Source organism: Leptonotus elevatus, chromosome 14, assembly GCF_054856555.1.
Source record: "Leptonotus elevatus isolate MCC_2025b chromosome 14, RoL_Lele_1.0, whole genome shotgun sequence".
In the NCBI taxonomy this organism is placed as follows: domain Eukaryota; kingdom Metazoa; phylum Chordata; class Actinopteri; order Syngnathiformes; family Syngnathidae; genus Leptonotus; species Leptonotus elevatus.
The window spans coordinates 9,440,096-9,462,671 of NC_141252.1; the positions used below are offsets into that span (position 1 = coordinate 9,440,096).

Sequence of the window (22,576 nt, forward strand, 5' to 3'; positions counted from 1 at the left end):
TTCTGCCATTGGTTAGTATTCGGCGTGGTAGCCGTTATTTTAAACAAAATAGGTTAACCTTTCCGTGTTTTTCATGCTGTGTCAACGTGCCGCTGTGTGCTCACCTTCAACACTTTTGAATGAGATCATTGAATATGGCTTTGTAAATATATCAAGATAAACTGTTATATACTGTAAGTCCGTGGTAGAGTGGTCGTCTTCCAACCCAGAGGTTGTGGGTTCGATCCAATGCCATGGTGAAGTATCCTTGAGCAAGATGCTAAACCCCCAGTTGCTTTGTCAAAATATGTATCTTAACAGGATTTATTTATGAGCTATTTTATATAGATATATATATATATATATATATACTATGGTCTTGTGTAGAATAAGGCTATGTAATGTTTGGTTGAGCTAGATTCCACCACATGAGATTTTTCTTTATTCTTCTTTTTAAGTCAGAATCTAATATCTGCACTCAGAGGGGGAGTAACTCAGTTCTAGGACATTGATTTTCTTTTGTGCTGCTGATTGATCTGTGGCCTGGTAACGCTCAGTATGCCACTGTCTGCAAGAAGACCTTGATACAAAGCAGCTGCAAAACAAAAATATAACATGTACGTCATATACATCCATATTTCTAATTCCCCAAATTTGTTTGTTCATACTTCGATGCAAGCCGAGCTTTATTTAGGCGACCGCATGATGATTAGTTGCCGCTACGCCACTGGCCTCCATGTGCAATGCCCTTTCCAGTCGAGTGTGAATAAAATGTGAGCTGTAGCCTGGGAGTGTCATTACGACCTCAATCGCAGCGAACCACTCCCCAGGCCTCCCCGTGGCGGCACCCACTGCATCACAGCCCCCCCTCGGAAAGGGTGCATGCGCACACACAATCACGCACATGCACAAATTACACCCCTCAGCCTTTCCATTAGGCCATTTGCCGCAGCACGCTTCTCTTAACATGGTTGTCTGACTGCTCTGTCTCATCTGTGCTAATGCAGACTTGGGTGTAGCCGCCCCCCTTACATTCACTCTCACCCCCACCAATGCGTGCATGGAAGGGGGTGTTACTTTTGGGAGGCAGACAAAAGAAATGCACTGGGACTTTGCAGTGCAGTGCATATGGTACACAACAACATGCGCTGCTGCTTTTTAGGGAGCTTCCTATGTGCCGTGGGTGTACATATAAATGTCTTCTGAGGGGGTTTGGTCGGCACGCGGTGGGACACACAGGGCTGCTCTCCCGCAGATGCAATTAGACTAAATGGGATTATGCCTATCACATTTCAGACAGGCCGGGCCTCACAGCCACCTGGGGAAGAGGGTGATGGGTGGAAGAGGAAGAGGAGGAGGAGGAGGAGGGGATGGTGAAGAGAAAAAGAGGCGGAGCGGATGCAGGGAGAGGAATGCTGTCTCTTAGATACCGCATCCCATGTAACGCCTCTTCCTGTGTGCTGGCGCATATCTTAAAAAGATCTGCGATTTTACCGGATGTCACATCAGCATTAGATGTATTTCTGACCTGACATTATAACGGCATAGTGTGTTGCTGTTGATATGATGCACTTTAGAAGTACACCTCCTGTGGTCTAAGGCTAAATGTCAGAAGGACGGGTTGACATTTTCACACCAGGTGATTGGACCACAATATTTTCCCCATTGGGGGTGTACTCTTCAGGATTGTGTTGGACAAATGGACAAAGAGAGCCCATGAGTACCGATACATTAAGTCACCAGTAAAAGCATATAGTAGTTTAAATATGAATAAATAAAATCATAAATATTTACATAATATCCTACAGATGCTGTTAGGTGAGAGGCCTTCGTTTGTATTGTATTGTAACTAGGGGTGTCAGGTAATTCAAAATTTTTATCGTAATTAATCGCATGACTTCAATAGTTAACTCATGATTAATCGGAAATTTTTATAGCTGATCGAAATTGTACAATAAAATGTTTTCATACTCTTGTTAACATATTAGTGGAAAAAGGCTTAACTAAGAAATATGGCTGCATCTTTTAGTCATACAGTAATTCACACAGTAATTTCATGAGAATTCATAAAATTTTGTTAAAATAAAAAAAATGTAGTTGTAAAAAAACAAGTGTGATATTGATTTGTGTTGAGGTCATTCATCTGCCACTAGATGGCATAATTGCATTTGTAAGACGTTGGTGACAGCTCAGTGCATTTTCTTTTCATATTAAGAGCTATTTTATCTTATTGCGTGTTAAAAATTTTTGGGGTGGCGTTAAAGGAAGTTGAAATTAACTCTAAATTAACACACTCATTTTGACACCCCTAATTGTAACACATTTTTTAAATGTTTTAAAAAAATATCACTTATATTATTAAATAAGCTACAATATAATCTAATAAACTTGAAAACTAAATTAATTACCATTATTATGTAGAACTGCAATACTAATAAATGCATGGCACAATCTTTAATCTGTGTAAATAACTTGTTTTCCATGCTTTAATTCATCTCGAGGCCGTGTACATCCATATGTGCTGCTGTTTTGGTTAACAATATAATTTGACTGTGCTCAGCAGTTTGCCTTCAAACAATAGTGTTTTTCCTGGTGGATAAAAAAACCAAGTCTGTTAAAGAGAGGTATTTGTCTTCACTGGAAGATGCGCATGGGACTAATTGGGGCATGGCGTCTGGTCGAGGGTCCACCACCATTTGTTGCAAATACTGTAATTACTACTTTGATTGTGGCAATGTTATTCCAACATTTAGCATTTGCTAAAATGACTATACATGTGACAAATGTGACAAGTAACTTGAATGATCTATATTCGTAGATGGAATAGCTGCGCAAGAGCATAATAACTACAGCGTCTTGATTTTTGTGTCGCCGTAAGTCTTTGTTTGGGAATCTGGCAGACAACTTGCGGGCATTTGTTTTGACATGTGCCTGGTGCACCTGACAATTTGGTGGCTGAAAGTTAACTCAACTTTACGCCTGCTTGAACCATGTCTAATGATTGGCGCAGGTAGTCAAATTCTGCGGACACGTGTAGTTGATGTCAATATATTTCTATCAGAAATATGACACCTGTGTGCAGCGAAATCTCTTAATTTATTTACCACGTTATCATTATCATCATTCAATAAACATCTGAAAGTGCATCGGAAACCGTGAGTTTGTAAATTCCCTTTTAAATGTCTTCCTCTGTCAGGAATGAAATGTCACAGCACTAATGAAACACAAACAACTTCCCCCTCCATTGTTTGCTGTATCGCAACTTGCACTGCTCGTACAAATATTTCGGCGAGCCCTTTCACATCCACGTTTTCCTCTTTTTGGTAGTACGCGGGGGCAGGACTGGCAGTCTCTCATAGACGCGCTCTCACATTAATCAAAAAGGAGCGAGCGTGGTTCCCGAGCATAATTGCGAGCCCACTGGTGCCAGCTGTGTTTGGGACAGGCCCGTATTGGCCGGACTGACCCTGATCACACACTGTCATTGTTCCCTGGGCCTTGTAAATACTGAGCGAGCTACAGCTAATCCGATTTGCACATTTACATGGATATATGCAAACACTCTCTTGTATGGATATTGTACCATTTTATATGAAATATAATTCCTTTTTGTCAATGTGTAGCTTGTCTGTAGATGCGCTAATGGGAGGTGTTAACTTTTAGATCGAAGCTTATGGGGTTCCACAGAGGGAACATTTGTCACTCCAAGCAAATAACTGTCTTAATGATGAGGGATTAAACATTTATGGAGGACCTAACCCTCCTCCTACACTTCCAGAGCACAGGGGACAGAAAACGGATTTGGTAGCATAAACGGGGGAGCTGTGCTAGGCTACGGACCATTAATTACTGAATTTGTTGACGTTATGACAAATAGTGTTGCCGTGGCCCTCACCAGTGTCCGTGACTTGTACAAGGCCAGCTGGACAACGCTACACATGTGCAGGTTGACTTTAATCTATCTTGATCTTTTTCAGCCCCACTGCATTATGACAGAAGTTCGATTCAAGCACCAAAAAAAAGGTAAGCAGTTTTTAGGAACAATTTCTTTACTGTCTGTGCTTAGTTTCTCTCTTCACACTATTTCTGTTGTTGGTTCTGTCACTGTGTCAACTGGTGAGGTGACACCGCAAGTGTGAACATAAACAGCAGTGCTTATTTCAACCCGGACCAGGATCTTTCCCAAAGCTTAAGCATGGCCTATTTTTCCATTCAAGGAATTTGCCTTTTAATTCTGCTAATGAATTTAAATTAGCTCAAAAATGGCTCCACCTCAGCTCACTGTAAGGCAGCGGAACCATATGATTTCTCCCCCTCTGTCCTCCAATACTGTCCAATTAGATACAACTGAAAGTCAGATGCCTCCAAAGGCTGCCCATTTAGGGGTTTCAACCAATACCAAATCTCATTCTGGTTTGTTGCAAACCCTGTCATTGGAGTCTTGTGCACAACTACGTTGTTGTCATTTTTCCTTCTCAACTTGAGGTCAGTAGTGAAAGAAAGGAAACAGTGTGATGCGTTTGCACTGTGCGGGGAGCAACCCCACCTCCCGGCCGCCCCTCATCCTGACGCGCATGTGGTCAACAGTGCCCCTTAGGGCCATCCACTATAAATGCTGGCCTAAAATCTTGGAGGCAATTTGTACATTCCCCCAGTGGGATAGCCAAACACAGCGGAACCTCTGAAGTTGATGGTGCAATTCAGACTAAGACCAAATTTGTGGTAAAAATATACCAAAAGGCAACATACTCAAGGGAGCACACACTGTACTCTTCTCTTGTTTGTTTTGCCCTAAAGCAAGTTCCATGATGGTTATTAACCTTTAACAACACCAATGTATCACCTGGTGAGCACAACCACCATTCATCACTGATTTTAACAATTTGTCCGAATGAGTCTCGGGTGAACTGCGAAGGTCTAAAAGACTGCCTCATTTATAGCGCTAAATGACTTGGGCACCGCATTCTGAATAATGACTCCTTTTTATAGGAGACACTTAAGATTGACCGGGCGGGTGCAAGAATAATAGCTGCATTTATGAGTCAAACGTATGGCGAGGAGTCACAGAGGGCATTGTGGGCCTATCTGTCTCCTGCTGGATCTCAGAATAGAGCAAGTCACTGCTATGAGCAAGATGGGTTTTTGCTTGTTCCATTTTTTTTCTTCCTTTCCTGTGTTCCTTGTTATCAGCCTTCACAGTAGACGCATCCCGCTGCCAGCTGCTGGAAGCTGGCAATTAGGCTTTGCACTTGAAACAAGGTGAGTCAGGACCTTTTAATGGTGCAGCACAGAAGTTCCGCCGCACCGAGGTGCGGTTGTCCAATTATGTTCAATGGTGCTGCAGGATTGCATGTGCCATTGTAAATGCTGTATATGACAGTTGTAAGGTTACATATGTAATTGCGTGCTGCTTCTCATCCTAGACCTTGATGGTGGGGGCGCTTCTGTTTAGTCTACTTCACCTTGTTTCCTTGGCCCCCTTTACTTAGGCAACCTTGAATGTGCGTGTTGGTGAGCGTGAGCCAGTGAACACAGTGCCACGTTTGCTCCGTCTTACACACACACACACACGCGCATGTGCTCAGTACGAATAGCGAGATAAATGCACATTATAAAGCGGTTCTTAAATAGAACATAGCGTGGGCTGAAATAACAAAAGGATATCTTCGTTATTTTCTGCTACGGTTAAATGCAATTATAATAATTTTGAGCTATTTATGCGTCTATTTTCATCGAGCTTCCCTTAATATTCTTAATAGTGCGTGACAGAAAAGGCATTTACATAAAAATATTTCTGAAATTCAAAGATTGAAACCCTCCAGGGAGTGTGTTTTTTTTTTTTAAACTGCTACCGCATAACAAGAAAGCCGATAATCCTTTACGGATTGGTTTTGTCCGTTGTAAGATTGTGTTCTACCTGAAGTCTACATTTTTGTCATATAATGCTGTATTCTTTAATAATTATAAGTGGATTGTAACTGACACAAAACATTCTAAAATAGAATCAACAAATACTACACTATTGCAGAATAGGTAGTCGTTCACTTGGCATCTTACATCCGATATTTGGCAGATTTTTTAAATTTTTTTTTTATCTCAAATATTCTTCCTGATGCAACCCTCCCATCTCTCTGGTTTAAAGACAAAATGAGTTTAAAGACACATAAAAGTATGGTCTAAGGATTTGTTTTGGCCTGTCCGGGACATTTCTGGGCGCAGAGACTCAACGCTACTATCAGTGGCATATGCAAATTTCGCTGTACGAACGCCCGCTCCTGATTGGTGAACTGTTTCCGCAGACGGGTTTGGCGTTTAAGTCCTGTGTCTTGTCTGCATATCGTCACCCTCTTAAAAGGAACCCCGACTGTAATGACAAGTTTGCTCTATATTATTATTTGCAGGGCAAAGACGGAGACCTTGATTGCTTTATTGGCGTTTCACATTGCTCGGCAGAGAGCCAGCCGCCATTCTACGTCACTACGCACTTTTGCCAAAATCATCTCTTCATGATGCAAATAGAGAAAACCCACGCAGGCACGGGGAGAACATGCAAACTGCACCCAGGAAGGCCAAAGCCCGGACTCGATCTCACGTCCTCTGCACTGGGAGGCGGACATGCTAACTAGTCATTCGCCGTGCCGCTGTGTTTTCCCCGTGCTTGCGTGGGTTTCCTCCGGGTACTCCGGTTTCTTCCCACATTCCAAAGAGATGCATGGCAGGTTAATTGAACACTCCAAATTGTCCATAGATGTGATTGTGAGTGTGGAGGGTTGTTCGTCTCTGTGGGCCCTGCGATTGGCTGGCAACCAGTTCAGGGTGTACCCCGTCTACTGCCCGAAGCCAGCTGGGATAGGCTCCAGCACCCCCGCGCCAGCACCCTTGTGAGGAAGAAGCGATTCAGGAAACGGATGATGCAAATGGTTCAATTTTTTGTGTTTCTTGAAAAATCTGAAAAAAATGACAGGCGATTCTTTTAAGAAGGCGTCGATATGCTAATTTGACTGTGCGAGAATGCCCACACCTGATTGGTGAGCTGGTTTCACGCTCATTTCTGGTTGGCTGCTTCCTCGAGCGTCAGTTTTAGAAAAACCTAGGGATGTTTCATACCTCTTTTTTTCCAGACCGATACCAGTGCGAGTATTCAACTCTTGAGCAGTCACTGTACTAGTACTTTTGGTGTATTTTTAAAAACACTTGCATTCTTGGTTTGGACTAAAGATTTAAAATCTTGAATATTTAAAAAAAATGGCATTTAAATCTTCCGAGTCAAAATAGTGTATATTCATATTCTCGGTGTTGGAAATCACATTCAAACAAACCTTGAGGGAATCATCAAGCATGTGTGGATGTCTTGCAAGGAGCTGTCGTTCTTTCAGTCTTTTGTTCTCCAGCAGATAAAGAGCTGGTTGACAAACACATAAATATGCATTCATCTGTTCTGCTTGAGCGATTGTGAAGAACTGTCAAGCGTCAAATGTAAAGGTCATGCTCTTCTTGCTGTAAGGGAAAAATCATGGAGACTATGGTTAGGGCACTATTTGAATAAACTATGCAAGGAATTACAAGTAACCTTCAGGGATAAATGCACCCCCCAGCAGCCCCCACATTTGGCCCTCTCTGGATTCCATAATAAAATACATCCAAAATGTCATCATTCCAGATGAGACTATAGATTTATTCTCATCTTTCATAATTTCAGATGTCAAGTTTTTGTGTGCAAGTACTAAAAAAAATCCAATAGATACAACAAACGGGGAGGCCTCGTTCCGTCCCCCCACCTTTCTGGGTGGAGGCGTGACAGCCGAGCAGAATGTGGCAGGTGGGGGTCTTTCAAGCCGAGTGCAGGGTGACCTTGCCATTTCCTGTTCAGAAAGCACATTGGTAGGTAACACTCGAAATGTGCCATAGACAAGTCCGGCAAACAGCCCCGCCGGCCTCCCGGCAGCAGGTGCCACATGGCGGGCCGCAGCGTTCAGCCGCCCAGGAGACGCAGGCGAGCAACCGCCCGGGTCACCGGCGCCCATGTTCATGTCATGCACAGAAAAGGCCTTCTCAGCAGGCAGGCGGGCACAGTGCCGTCCTCTTCTTTTTTCCCGGTGACAGAGTCGAACAGCTCGTTTGCATGTGCTTTGTGTCGACTCAAGCAAGTGGCTGTCGGGGATAATTAAAAGTAATAGTGCTTAGCGCTTTTTGGATTAGTGCACTAGACAACAACAACATTACTGTCTGGGTTAGTGTCTTTGTTTATGTTGCTTATACGAGGTGTGACAATAAAGATACAAGACTATCAAACTCAAATGGACGCTTTGCCCGGTGTTTGGGCCAACTCCAGTTGCGTGACAACAGTGTGCTACGCAAAAGTCTGAAAAAGAGCTAATCTATTTTTCTGCTACAAAACATTTGACTGTAAAAATCCTGTGAAGAACTCATTTCTCTGTAAAATACTAAAATTATGCAGGGGGATTAACAAGGGATGAAAAATGTTCACGTTGTTTACACAATACAACTTAAATATACTGTTGAACACTAGTTACTTACGATTTCAAATTCAATTTGCGGTTACAAATATACATTATAATGATATGCAGGGGCATGTGTATGATTATAATATAGCCATATGATTCATAACTGCCTTTTAAGAGAAACAATAATGTGGCTCACAATGAAAATTTGAAAACGAACAACCTGTACTGTGCCTTCCTACACGTAGTCTATGCCAGTCCCAGTTGCATGTTCAGTGGCATGAGTACATAAGAGTCTAAACTAAAATGGCTGTAGTGTAGTTGTAGTGAGCTTTTTGCGTCTCGAGCAGTCTCATTCCATGCATATGGCAAATTTTACACAAACACCAATAAAAGGGTGACCGTTATTTTATATGTGTATAGTGTTTATTTACCAAATGATATTGCTAATTACTGGCAAAAACATCCCATCTTTCAGGCATTGTTATTGGTCTCTATGAACAGGGATTGCTTGGAGAACATGTTTCTGGTTCCATTTTTACCAGGCTCTGTTGCGCATGTTCTTAAATCAAGGCTAAATTGACCCCATTGAGGATAAGCGCTATAGTTGGCCGGTTCTACTTTAACTTGGAAATCCACGAGACACAAAGTAGCAGGTACTTCTTTGACAAGTCACCTGAAATAAAATGAAAAGAAACAAACCTTACGCCCGTGCTGTGCAAAGAGGGCAATAAAAGTTTATTCGCCTTCAAATGAAAATGATCTCTTGGATTCACAGGAGTGAATTTTACTTAATGTTAAACGCTGTGTAATAATATATGCAGTCAAACTTTGAAACATCAAACGTAAATAAACGCCTGCTTGGCAAGGAACCAAAGCAGGATTTTAAATACCTTTTGAACAGATGAAAGCGAATGGTCTCAAATGATGCAATGAAAAAAAACAGTTTGATTGAACCTACATAGAAAACCAATCAGATATCAAATAAAACTGACTGTGATATGCACTTGAATGATGTATATCGTAATTACTTTTTTATGTGCCACTGGGCTTGGATTCAGACCTTCATTTGATGATACTGCACCTATTTTCTTTTTATTAAGGAGGCAAAATAATAATTGAGTACCACAGTGGAGTGATAAATAAGCATTTTTTTGAGGGGGCACATTGCTTTAAGAAAAACATCTTTACAGCCATTGGATGGATGAGGCAGTCATCCATCAAATACTGTACAGTGGGTCAGGGACTGGGCTATGTTTGGTGGGCGGCTCCGAGTAATCTAAATGGTGACGCTGAGCTTCAAGGCCCCCCAAGGGGTTGCCCTCTCTCTCGCCTGCACTGCAAACAGATCAAGGTTTACTTCTTGGCTATTTCTAGGTCGTTATTTATTATGTAAAACATCAACGTCCTTGGCCACCGCCGCACAGGATCTTCTCCCCCCCCCCCCCCCCCCCCCCAATTGACAGATCTCATTATGCGATAAAGGTGTCAAAGATAGCTCATAATGCTACAGAGAAATGTAACACCATTAGCGGGTCATTGTCACTGTTCTAATGTGTCCTTTTAAGCCGCTTAGTGAACTGGTGTTGAAGTGTGATACAGGGATTAACCTATCAGAGAGTTGCTGCGGAGGAGTTGAGCCGCCACTGATGAGGAATTTCTTTTTGGGAGGGGGGGGGGGACATGTGGCGATATCTTCCCAGGCGCCGCGCGGAGTTATTCCTAAACACACATACTGTAGCTTCCTTGGATATGGTGGATGATGTCTGCAGGCATGAAATAAGGTTTCTCTTCTTCTTCTTTTTTTACCTCCTATTGTGCACTTTCGTCATTTATTTCTACCCACACCAACTGGTATCTTCATTACTTGGCTGTACATCGGCTGTGCATGAATGTCACAAATGTTAAAAACGCCTCAATTTACATCCAGGCTGTGATGAATTATTGGGCAGATTTCGTGTTTGAGTTGTGAAATCGCTTTAAGAGGCAGCAAATGCTGGATTAATTGAAGACTATAAATGGTCCATAGGTGTGAATATGTGTTTGTATTTACAGTATGTGCCCTGTGAATAACTTTGAACCAGTACAAGGGTGTGCCTTACCCAAAGTCAGCTGGGTTAAGCTTCAGCTCACCCACGATCCTAATGAGGAAATGTGCTATAGAAAATGATTGGCTGGAAAATACACTCTAAAAACTACAGGCCAATAATGGACCGATCCTCTTTTTGGGTCTATTTGACCCAACTTTGAATCAAGAAATGAGTCTTTTAGTGTAAAACAAATCATTAATATTGGTCAGACCCTTTACTTGGGTCACAAAATTGGGTATTTTTTATCCATAATTGTGTCACTTTTGACTGTTTTTTGAGTGTATAATTGTTGAAAAAAAACTTGTATCGGAAACATTGCGACCTTGAACGAACCCCTGAAGTGATATCAACATTTGCTAGCATCGCAAGCGTTCACCCCTCAGTGGGATACGGACTTAAAGCGTTAGCAAATGTTGATTTCACGTCAGGGTTCGTTCAAGGTCCTAAATACTCTTTCTTAATGGTTCTTTTAAAGGGGAAGTCAACACATCTTTTTCTTTACAATATGTTGTATGTCTAAACAGAGCGTTCTGATTAATATTGTGTTTGTGGAATATTAATTAAGTAGCAAAATCCACCCGTTTTTAATCCATCTCAGGGGCGGCCATTTTGCCACTTGCTGTCGATCGAAAATGACATCACAGTTGCTCAGGGCTCAGGTAATGACCAATCACAGTGCAGCTTAGGGAAAAAGGTGAGCCATGATTGGTTGTTACCTGAGCCCTCAGCAACTGTGATGTCTGAATTTTTTTTCTTTGAAATATCTTTACTTTGGGGGACAATTAGTTCTGTAAACTCATTTATTTGTAGAAAAATGCGAGAAAGCCAATCTTCTCAACCACAAAACAGAAAATATGTATGAAATGAATATTTCTTTAACTGACTAGAACATATATTGAATGTTTTGGCTCCTGTTATGTCCCTTATAGCCAATTATTTCTACCTAAAGCAACTAATATCTACACTTGTTAGCCACTGGCTCCACAGCATCACAAATCTTAAATACACCTCAATTCGATGTCAAGAATGTGGTTATAGCTCTCCCGCCTGAATGAATTATTGAGCAAATTTTGCATTTGAGTTGTGGAAATCGCTTTGAGTGACAGCAAATGCTCGCTGTGGGAAGTGGTTATTTATGATGCTGATGATGTTTGATTCCAACCAGCTCATCATTGAGCCATTAATCGCGCTCCCGCTGACTCAATTCCACCGATCAATTAGCCAACCTCACCATCAGTCACTCAATTAGCGCTCTGCGTCGCAACAACATCTTATTAAAGATTGCGAAACACAATAGATGTGCAATAGTGATGACGTGATGAATAATTACGTCAACGCATGTGAGGACAAGAATAAAAAGTGTGTAACTCTAATATGTTACGTTTTTTTGCAGGCAGCATGAGTTCAGTACATATTCAGTGACCATTTGAATGTACATGTAAATGGTTGTCTATGTTTGTATAAACTTGTGAAATTTGCACTTTTTATTGGACGACGATGATACTTGAATGCAAAGACAGAAAACTTCAAACTACCTTGGCTCTGTAATAAAAACATATATATATATATATATATATATATATATATATGCAGCAGCATAATGTAAATTGTCTCTCTCCCCTTGAGGGATTAAAATTAGTATGTTGGGGAAAAAAACTAACCCCCCCCCCGAATAAATACAATTAAAAATATATATATTCTAATCATTCGGGACTGCCAGCAGACATTTAAGCCCGAGTTCCTGATTTACTTTTTTAATTTTATGGCTCAGCAGGAATTATCAAAGCTTTTTGATTACACTTTAATATGAGCTTGATCTAAATACGCCGAGCAATCAATACCATAGCCATTAGCATCCTGCTAATTGTATGTGAAATAATAATAATAATTTGTCAGGCCCTCTCATCTCTTTGAGCTTTTTATTTATTTATTGGACATATGGAGGGAAAATGGCGCCGCTAGCCAAGATGGATGTGATGAGGAGAGCCCCGAGATGCAAATTAAACCATTTTTAATTAAATCTACTGCTCATAATGGCCCCCTTTTTCAGCAGTCCTCCTGACACGATTTGAATAGAAATATACATTTTGTTAACTCTTGAAGAAATACGTTTTTGCATTTTTGGGTGGATATTTTCCGTCTTTTTTTTTTCTTTCTTTTAGCATATTGGCTCTGTCAAAGTAGCACAACTTTATTGTCCTATGTAGAAACACAAGACATTGTGTAAAACCACAATGCACTCGTCAGTATAATGGGACGATTTTTCAGCTTTGTTAGGAGAAGAGGTCATGTGATTGGCTGCCATAATTATAGCTTGTGCTTAATTACATTAGCAACCCTTCTGTCTTTTCATATTATCTTTGACACACAAAAAAATCCACTGAGAGACATTTGATTATGTTAATCAGCAACATTTTATCCATGGTAATGGAGGCCTAGTTCAAAGCCATTAGTGCTATGAGGAACATTTAAGTGTCTGTGCTCTCCAACGCGGCTCGCTTGAAAATGCACATTGTTTAATGGTATTGATCAACGGTCGAGAGAGCTGCGGGGCTTTTTGCTCATTACTCTGGTTCATTCAGGCCTTGTGGGGTAATGGTGCCTGCACGCTGATAACTGCCACGGTCGCTCTGGTGATCGAAGAGAGAATCATAATCGTAAAAATATGGAGGGGAAACAAGAAAAGTGTCATTATCTGCGGGAAAAAATGTTTAGTGGATGGACCTTATGTCAGGAGAAATCTGTTTGCATATTTGTTTATTCCAACCATTTGTCATTGAATGTTGAAAGCATTTCTTACCCAACTGGGGTTATATAGCTTCATTTGGATGGAAACTGTATTATTGTTTTTTTTTTTTTTTTTTTACTGTTTACTTATTTTGTGCTTTTACAGTATCTCTTCTTGATAAGAACGAGGACTTTGTCTTTTGCTGATTTGAGGTATTGGGATTTGATGTCTGACACAGAAATGAGAAAAAACTATGCATTTAAATTCTCTCAACTGCTTAATAACTAGATAAAAAAATATACTTTTTTTTTTTTAAATACCTTTTTATATGGATTTAAGTTTAGCGTAGCAGTGCTTCAAACCAAGTAAAGAAACATTTTTTATATCGGCAGTGGTTTTGCACAAAATAATGATAATTAAAGCTAAAAAAGCTGCTCTAAATAAAATCTAACAAATAAAATATCACAAATTTCGCGTACTAGCAAAATAAGCACCTTCTTAAGTGAAGCAATTAGAAAAAGTGCAACATTGTAGCAGTAAAACAAAAGTACATAACTCCACATTGAGTCATTAAAAAACTAACTAAAACATCCTGTCATGGAAGCTATGATAAACTGTGTAAACTTGTTATAACTTTTTTTTTTTCTCGATTGGGGAGCTTTCAGGTTCTTTTTGAAATTACGTTGCAGTTTATGTTTAACATTATTATCAATGATGGTTAATGTTGCAGTAGTCGTCAAATATGCATCGTGCTTGGTGACTTGACTCACCGTCGTATTGTACTTTTTTCCGTGTGGTCAAGGGAGGCAGTACCTCACTACTGCCCCCTGGTGCTCTTTCCATTACAACTCATGATAACGTTGCATTGTGCTCCATTTTTATCGTTAAAATAGATGAATTTACATATTTATGTACGTGTTGTCACATATGTACCGCACATGCTGACATTCAATAGTCTGTCTAATATATTCAATGAACGTGTGTGACAATTTTAGTCACTCTTACGGCCAGAGAAGCGAGAAGTGCACGGTGGAGCCCAGTATTTACAAAGCCGCTGGCAGCATATGTCAGTGTTGCGTTGTGTAGAAGAAGCCCATAGAACCACTGGAGAAAGCCTTCACTGGTTTTTGACGTACACACTCAGCCGCCATCTTGAACCGCGAGTACCCCACGATATCTTCCATTCATCATAACTTGTCCAATTCTGTACCGTTTTTGACACGGTCTGATAGATGAACTTTGTTGAGTTGAATGTTACGTCTTAATGTTAGCAGTAGCAATTGTTAGCTAAGTTTGAAAGATTTTATAACCATTCAGAATGATTCTGACATTTTTTCCTGTGGGGTGCAAAAGCATTTTTTTTGTCTACACCTTATAATGACCTTTGAACAAAATCTTAAATCCTCACGACATTGGGTAATGATGCACTATTGTGAACACCTTCAGCCGTTACAACTTGTCCTCTATACCAGTGGTCCTCAACCCTGGTCCTCGGGGACCGGTATCCAACCTGTTTTCCATGTCTCCCGCAGCCAACACAGGTGATTCATATCATCAGCTAATTAGCAAGCTCTGGAGAAGCCTGATAACGATTCCCACCTGTGTTGGCTGTAGGAGACATGGAAAACAGGCTGGATACCGGTCCCCGAGGACCACTGCTCTATACTAACTTCCTGTGATATTCCAATATAAATTCTTAAAAGCACCAAATATCAAATCTAAAAATCTACACCCCCCCCCCCCCCCAACACACTTATGCACTTTTACTCCCCCCGTCTCTCATATCAGTGAGGCAGCAGACATGCTCAGTCAACTGCTTCAAGATTTATTCTTTGCAACAAATCTGCAACAGCTGGAGAGCCGGGGAATGCATGTAAACTTTGTGTGTGTAATTTGGTGACAAGTCAGGCTTAATCAAGCCCCTATTGGCTGGATGGATGTGGAGCGGCATATGGGGAGCTGAGTGGCGAACAAGCAGCGGGCAGGCGGGGACACGAAGCATTAACATGCACTACGTACAGTAGCAGCGAGCACTCAGCCAAGTAGATATGCGTGGACAGGTATCTATGCACAATACATATATAAAAATACACTTCATTACCACGCCATGGTCTCATCAGTTAAAACGACCACTCGCTAGATCTCAATTGACTTATTTCAATTAAATTCAAGGGACGGCTAAAGGGATTCCTAGCAAGAGAGATAGAGAGCTAGATGGCTATTGGATGACTTGCCCCAATTAATCATCTGGTGCATCATCCACTTGAACAACTACAGTATGTCACCCCCAAAGAGCTATTATACGCGAGGAACTCAACTTTGCTTAGTTGACCTTGAACTTTTCTCAATGTCGAAATAGTCATACGGAAGTCACTTGGTTTGACCAGGTTATTATAGAAAAAGCATTCAAATAGGCTGACTATTCCATGAGATGCATTTGAAAACATGTCCTTGGCGCAGGGACGGACGCGACACTTAACAGGATTGCAAATTATAGGACGAACCAATGTAAATACAGGTGGCAGAACAGTCGGTCGGCATTTATTGGGCACAAGGGGCCATTGACTGGTTTACAAATAATGAGAATCTCATTGGACGCTGTGGAGAAATGGGCTGATTATTATGCAAGGAGACCGTTTGACATTGACTTTAGAGAAATCCTGAAAGATGAGAATTCATATGAAAAAAAATGCAGTCATGCCATAAAACCAGCTAACTGTGTACAAGATATTAAAAAGTACATTTTCCATAATATGTTGCATTTTTGATCATACCTTGGGAGCTCTAAATGTATATTTCCATAATATTCCCTGGTATCGAATAAGGTGCTGAACTAAATTGGGACTGTTTGACCTTTGTGGAGAATGACAATGATTTTTGAAACTGAGAGCTACTTCTTGGCTATACATTAGTGTGTAATAATCAAATAAATACAGATAAATTGCAAAACAGTTTGTACTTCGACATACAGTGCCCACTTAAATGATTTCATCAAGCAGGCGGTTTTGCTGTAGCATCAGAGTCCTTTGGCCTGAGGCTACTCCTTTCTCCCAGATGAACTTGATGCATTAGGAGAAAAGTGTGTCCGGGCTTTGTGATGAGTTTCAACGAGTGTACTGTTGCTGCAGGGCAGAACGTGACCTTTGCAGGGGGAAACTTTGTCATCGCTGCCAGACTGCCACATCCCCGTTTGGGTGACACCCAGAAGGGTCACCACGGGGGCATAATTTCAGTCATAAATCAACAAGGTAACTTGGGATATAGTGTCCTTTGGTTCAAATTTTCATCTGTTCTCCTTGGGCTTTGTCCTACACATTGAAGAGGAGAAATCATACATTGCAATATTTGAACGCTTTAGTGTTCTCTCGTGCTGGTACTCACAGAACTATTAAAGATGAGGACGATGTATGTGTAAATGTAATGTTAGTTTAAGGTATGTTGTCAGTCTTATGTCATCCTGTAGCAATAAAATTTAACAAAACAACAACAGAAAAACAACACTTCAACTGAGTAAAATCTTAAATGGAGGTACATTTAACTAGCGAGCAAGCACAATAGCTAAAAACATTTGAAAACAATACCTTTCTGTTTAAAGTAATTAAATAGATGTACATTTAGCTAGCTAGCAAGTACTGTCACTGACTTGTGGACTAACATTTCAAAACAATGACTTTCTGTTTAAAGTATTTAAATGGAGGTACATTTAGCTACCTAGCATGTACCGTAGCTGACTTGTTAAAAACATTTCAAAACAATACCGTTCAGTTTTACATACTGTAAATAAATGGAGATGCATTTAGCTAGCTAGCAAGTACTGCCACTGACTTGTGAAAAATATGTATTTTTTTTTTAAACAATACTTTTCTGTTTAAAGTACTGTAAATAAATTGAGGTACATGTAGCTAGCTAGCAAGTAGGCTACTCTCACTGACTTGCAATTATTATTATTTTTAAACAATATCCTTCTGTTTAAAGAGCTCAAATGCAATTATTTACAAAGCTTCTGATTAATTAGAATAGCCTAATTAATCACTTTTTACTTCATGTATGTATTCACATTCTCCTCTGAATTACCAATTGTGTTTTAATGACAATCAAAATAACAATATTGATTCACATTCATGTCATACATAGTGCAAGATCAGAGACTTTGCCATGCCTTTGTACTAAAAATTATCCTTTGTCCTCTACACTCCGTGTCCTGTCCATGATTACTTTGCCTTAAGAGCCGCATCATCTTTCCATTAGTCAAATATTAATATGCATCTATGGGTATAATTGCTCTCGCCGCTGTCATCAAGCAGACACCATGTGAACTTGCAAACAATCGCTCGTGTGTGTCCGCTGCACAACAAAAGAGCAACATCTTCATTTCCCTCACCGAATACATTAAGCCCGTAAGTGGGCTCGCTTATTGCTGATGTGTGCGTTTGCAACGGGCACCTGGGATTCTCCAGACCTGTTTGATGTGGCCCGCTTCAAGCACTCGGATCATCCTGCTAAATTGCGGCTAATGGACGGGCCCACCACTCGGCGAGGCCCGGACAACGTGTGTGGGGGTGCAGGGGGGAGATTTAGGGACGCACACACCTGTCCTTTGTAGTCGGGCGAATGCATTGTGTGCGCGGGCGCATTAGCCCCTGCCGTGCTCACACAGGCACTTTGTGTAGCCAGAGCTGCCATTTAGGCCTGAATAACCCCAGGTGCCATTACTTTGGCTACCTGAGTGTGCACCACCACCACTCTGAACAAACAATACACATCACATTGGAGATGGATGGCCATTGAACAGATGCTCTTGTGTATTATGAATTGTTTGATTTGATGTGTGCACGTGCGAGTTTACACAGTGGATTGTGCCTTTCGCTGGGGGGGTGCATAGCTGCACCTGTCCCTTCAATGGAATCCCCGCAGTAGTGAATTATAGATTGGGAAGGTGGCTGTGAAATGCGAGCAAGGCAGAGACTGACCATGTTGAAATATACGGTATAGTCAGATTATTTTTGTTGCGCAACAGTGTATCCTCACAACATTTTAAGCCATTGATTTTATTTTTTTTTTGTAATGGGTTTTCGGGGCACGAGCAGAGAGAATAATGTCTTTATACCACTTTTTACAAACTCAAGTTCTCAACTCTTGAGTAGTCAACAATAGCGATTACAAGTTTAGATACAACTAGTATTTTTGAGACATCAAAAATATGTCCCCCCCTAAAAAAAAAAACAATGGCCGATAATCTGAAAGAAAGATCTACCGTATATTTCCAAATATAGCGTTTTTCCCCCCTGAAAATTGCGTGATAATAACAGCAATTTTCAATTCTTCTAATATCTCTTCTTTTTTTTTCCCGTTTCCGTTCCCGTTTATTGAGAGCCCCATTAGCTCCTGACACATCTCCGGAGCTAATCTTCCTGGGGTCTTTTCAAATTCATTACAATCGTTTCAAATAAATATTTGCACACATACACTAAACAACCACAAAAAATGAATAAAATAAATGAAAAGTCAATGTCAATGCAGTAAAATAACATAAAATACACACATAATAATTCTAATACAATCCAAATGAATACGCTCCAATTCTTTTACAATTATCCCCAATATAAATTAATTTACAAATCCTACACTTTAGATCATCATTACAATGCTCACATAATATTTATATACCATAGTCTCATATTAGTTAATTATTGCGTAAACAAAAGAAGTTTCAACTTCTTTTTAAAACTTCTTTTGTTATATTCCAATAAAACAAATTCTACCGATACTTGAGTACCGATACTTTGAAATAAGACCAGGCATCGGCCCAATACTGATTCCTGGTATCAGTACTCGCCCATCCCTACCTATTAAATTATAAATGACCATTTGTAACAAAATAAATAGAAAATAATTCAGCATAAAAATGCACCTTAACAGAAATAGATCACATCAAAACAAAATACATTTTCCAGCCCCACGTACATGTCCATGAATGATAAACTACAGTTGCATTTCTCAATGCCTTAATATTATTACTTCGTCTTCTTTTTTCTACAACAAGAACATTATTTAGTGTTAGCCCACAAACTGAGCATATCTCTGATGTTGGGCCAAAATCTTGTACCTCCAAAATCGTCACTTTTCGAGACACCAAAAACGACATGTTTGTTAAACCATCATCAAAGAGAGCAAAGTTAAACTACCACCAATTGTCACACCCACCTAAATGGGGCGAAATTCATGACATTTTTAACACATTAGATCGGTCAACAATTTGCAATAATGACACCCTCACGTGTAATGGTATAGATTTGTGGAAAAATCTGAAATTTGCCAAATTGTGATTTATGAGGTTTCAGCCCGACGCCAGCGATATGCTTATAAAACTATGTTCCGCTCATAAATTAATTGCCTTGTTTATCCATGAACATTTTCTAAAACAATTTTGGCAATACTTTTGCAGGGTTTACCACATTACATTTGACCAAGTCCATGAATTTCAAGGTATGTAACTTTAAAAATAAGAAATTGGACATTTAAATCCTTATTGCTCGTGCAAATAATTTGTGAAGGGCTTTTTTTTGTAAGTATTCCCCCAGACGTTACACCCTTAGGAGGTGTTAAAGCGGAATCTTGAAGGTAGATCATAATTGTTTCACAGGCGTCGAATTACACATTCTTACTTGTCACGCAAGTTTAAAAAGAAGAGTAGTGTGAATGTGGTTCAAGTTCAGAATTATACACACTAATGCAGGGGAATTCAATGTGGCAAATCAGCCAAAAATATTCGCTCCTTGGTAGAGGTAATGAAACGATAAAGTATCCAGCCGTTGTTGTGTTAGCCTGGCGACTTGACAGGTACTTTTGCTGCCATGACATTCACATTAACTGCTTTGAATGGGCCCGTTTGTTGTTTTTTGTTTGTTCCCAATGAGTACCAACCTTTCAAATGAAGCCTAAATTAAACTTTATAATTGTTACTCATTAACACCCAACATTTAGAGTCACATGAAAGGGGCTTCTCGCATTGCTCTGAAGCAGACGAGAACAAAAAAAGAGAGCAGGTAAGTGAGCGGAGAAATGTCCGAAGGGTTGGCAGCCAACCAAGCCCATATTGAATGGCACCTAACAGTTTTAAATCAAGCCTGTGTGCCCAGCATCTGATGTGGGAGGGACTGGGAAAGGCTTTCTGTGAGCGCACCGGGAGATTTTTATATTTGAGAGTTATATGTGTGTGTGTGTGTGGACAATGACAGTATCTGTTGTGCCAGAGGAACTGATGAGCAGGTGGTCTGAGTGGGATTCAGCATACTCTCTCTCCCTCCTATTCACACTAGCACTCATCTTTCTGCTTCTGTGTGTCTGTCTGTCTCTCAGGCAGTCTCACTCTCCTTTTTTACGTATTTTTTTTTCTTTCCCCCCTGTAAAAATAGAATATAATATGACATATATAACAGTGCACCTGCTCTTGATCCCCCCCCCCCCCCTCCTCCAAACAAAAACAAAAAAATCAATGAAAGGTCTTTTCCAAAACAATACAACAGATTAGGGCTGGGTATCAATTCTAGTTTCCTCAATCGATTCGATTTCGAGTCACAAAAGTTCCATTCGATTCAATTTCAATTTTTCCCCCCATTCGATTGGATTCACTTCAATTCAATCTGACATTGATTAAATATGGCACATCAATTCTTCTTAAATGTCAAGGACAGAATTAAAAACTCCACAAATATTAAATTCCAAAGAAAATTACAGTAACTGGTCAAATGATTGAGTTTATTAATGAAAGTAACGTGTTACACAAACATTGACACCGCAAGGATAAAATGAAAATATTTCATAATCAAATTCAATAATTGTCAATTAAAAAGATTCTGAATTGTCTTAAATGTAAGAAATTACTTTTAAATTCATGTAAACTGTAAATTTCAAGAAAACGATATGATTTTTATTTTTTTAAGAATTTATGGGGAAAAGATATATAAAAAATAAAATAATTCATGGTTTTATGAATCGATATCGTGCTTGAAAAGGAAAATCGATTTGGTATTGATTATTTGATTTTTTTAAACGCGGCCCTACAACAGATGCATCTGAAAAATATAAAGCATTATTATTGCCAGGGAACACATTTTTTGTTGAGTTAGGTCTGTTTTTACCTAATTTTTTGGTGCAAAATCCAAAACTGATCTGTTTGTAAGAAAGAAAGATAGAAAGAAAAATATTGTTTTCAACAGGTATTTTTCTTGTTTTATAAAACATTTCAAATATTGACAAACAATTAAATATGACAGAAACGGGCAAGACTGCAATGTTTATTTAACACTGGTATGTTTTTACAAAGGATAACTACTGTAATTGTAAAAAAAATATGTTTATAGCTCTTTCTGGAGTCTTCAATGTGAGGATTGTAGCATATGATGCTAATGACTGGAATTGTGCTTATTTGGATATTTAAAAAACTTGACTTGCTAGAAAGTGCCATTTTGGAATCAGCATACCAATTTTTGATTTAATCATCATACAAATCAAACCCAACAGATTTTTTCTTTTTCAGTCAGTGTTTTTTATATGTGATTTTTTTTTTGGACTAATCAATAGACTATAGTCCCATACACAGAAAATGTTTGACCAAATACAGTCCTTCCATATTAGATCCCTCTTAATTGAATAACTAAATCCCATTATATGTGTGAATACCTCATACCAGTGTACAATAGGTGATGCAAATGTGCACTGTAGACTGTGATGGAAGTTTTATAAAGGGAGTTTAGTGACCATGCTCCGTATGCTAATCAAAACAGAAAACTTTGAGAGAATGTACACGAAATGACATTTTGACTCGCATGCTTGAATGTGTCTTGGATGTTGCCATCAATAAATGAGTACAGGAACTCTCCTCTTCTATTACAAAGGCAGTGCACTGTTACATGACTCAAAGGACAACACGCGCGCGCACGCACACACTTTTGCATACCATCACTGAGCAGATGTCTGAGTCCATCGATCGGCTCGGTGACATGCTTCAGCGGTGTCCCATTTAAGCTGCTGCGCACGCACACGCACATAAAGGCAGCGGTTCTAATGTGACCCGTTTGCTCATGCAGCATTGTTGACCTGTTTGGACATTGACCCATTGAGGAGGATCAGGTTGTCATCTGATGTAGTGTCCTATGTCTTCTTTCCTCACTCTCAAGGTCGTAGAGATGTTTTGTCTTTTGTATATGTGTCGAAGGATGAGAAGTTTAAAATGTATTAATATTCCACATGAAGCATAAAGTCTGAATGTGAGTAAAAAAAAAAAAAAACAACAACATTGTACAAAGACACGAGTG

At 39.8% G+C, this 22,576-nt stretch overlaps 1 protein-coding gene across 1 annotated transcript in view; it reads left to right on the plus strand.

Moving 5' to 3' along the window:
* The window catches only part of LOC147162895 (uncharacterized), a 106,166-nt gene that overhangs the window by 53,616 nt on the left and 29,974 nt on the right, over window positions 1–22,576 (plus strand). The window contains exon 3 of the mRNA XM_086095156.1: window positions 3,957–4,002. Coding sequence (XP_085951282.1) covers window positions 3,957–4,002 — 46 coding nt within the window. The remainder of the gene's footprint in view (window positions 1–3,956; window positions 4,003–22,576) is intronic.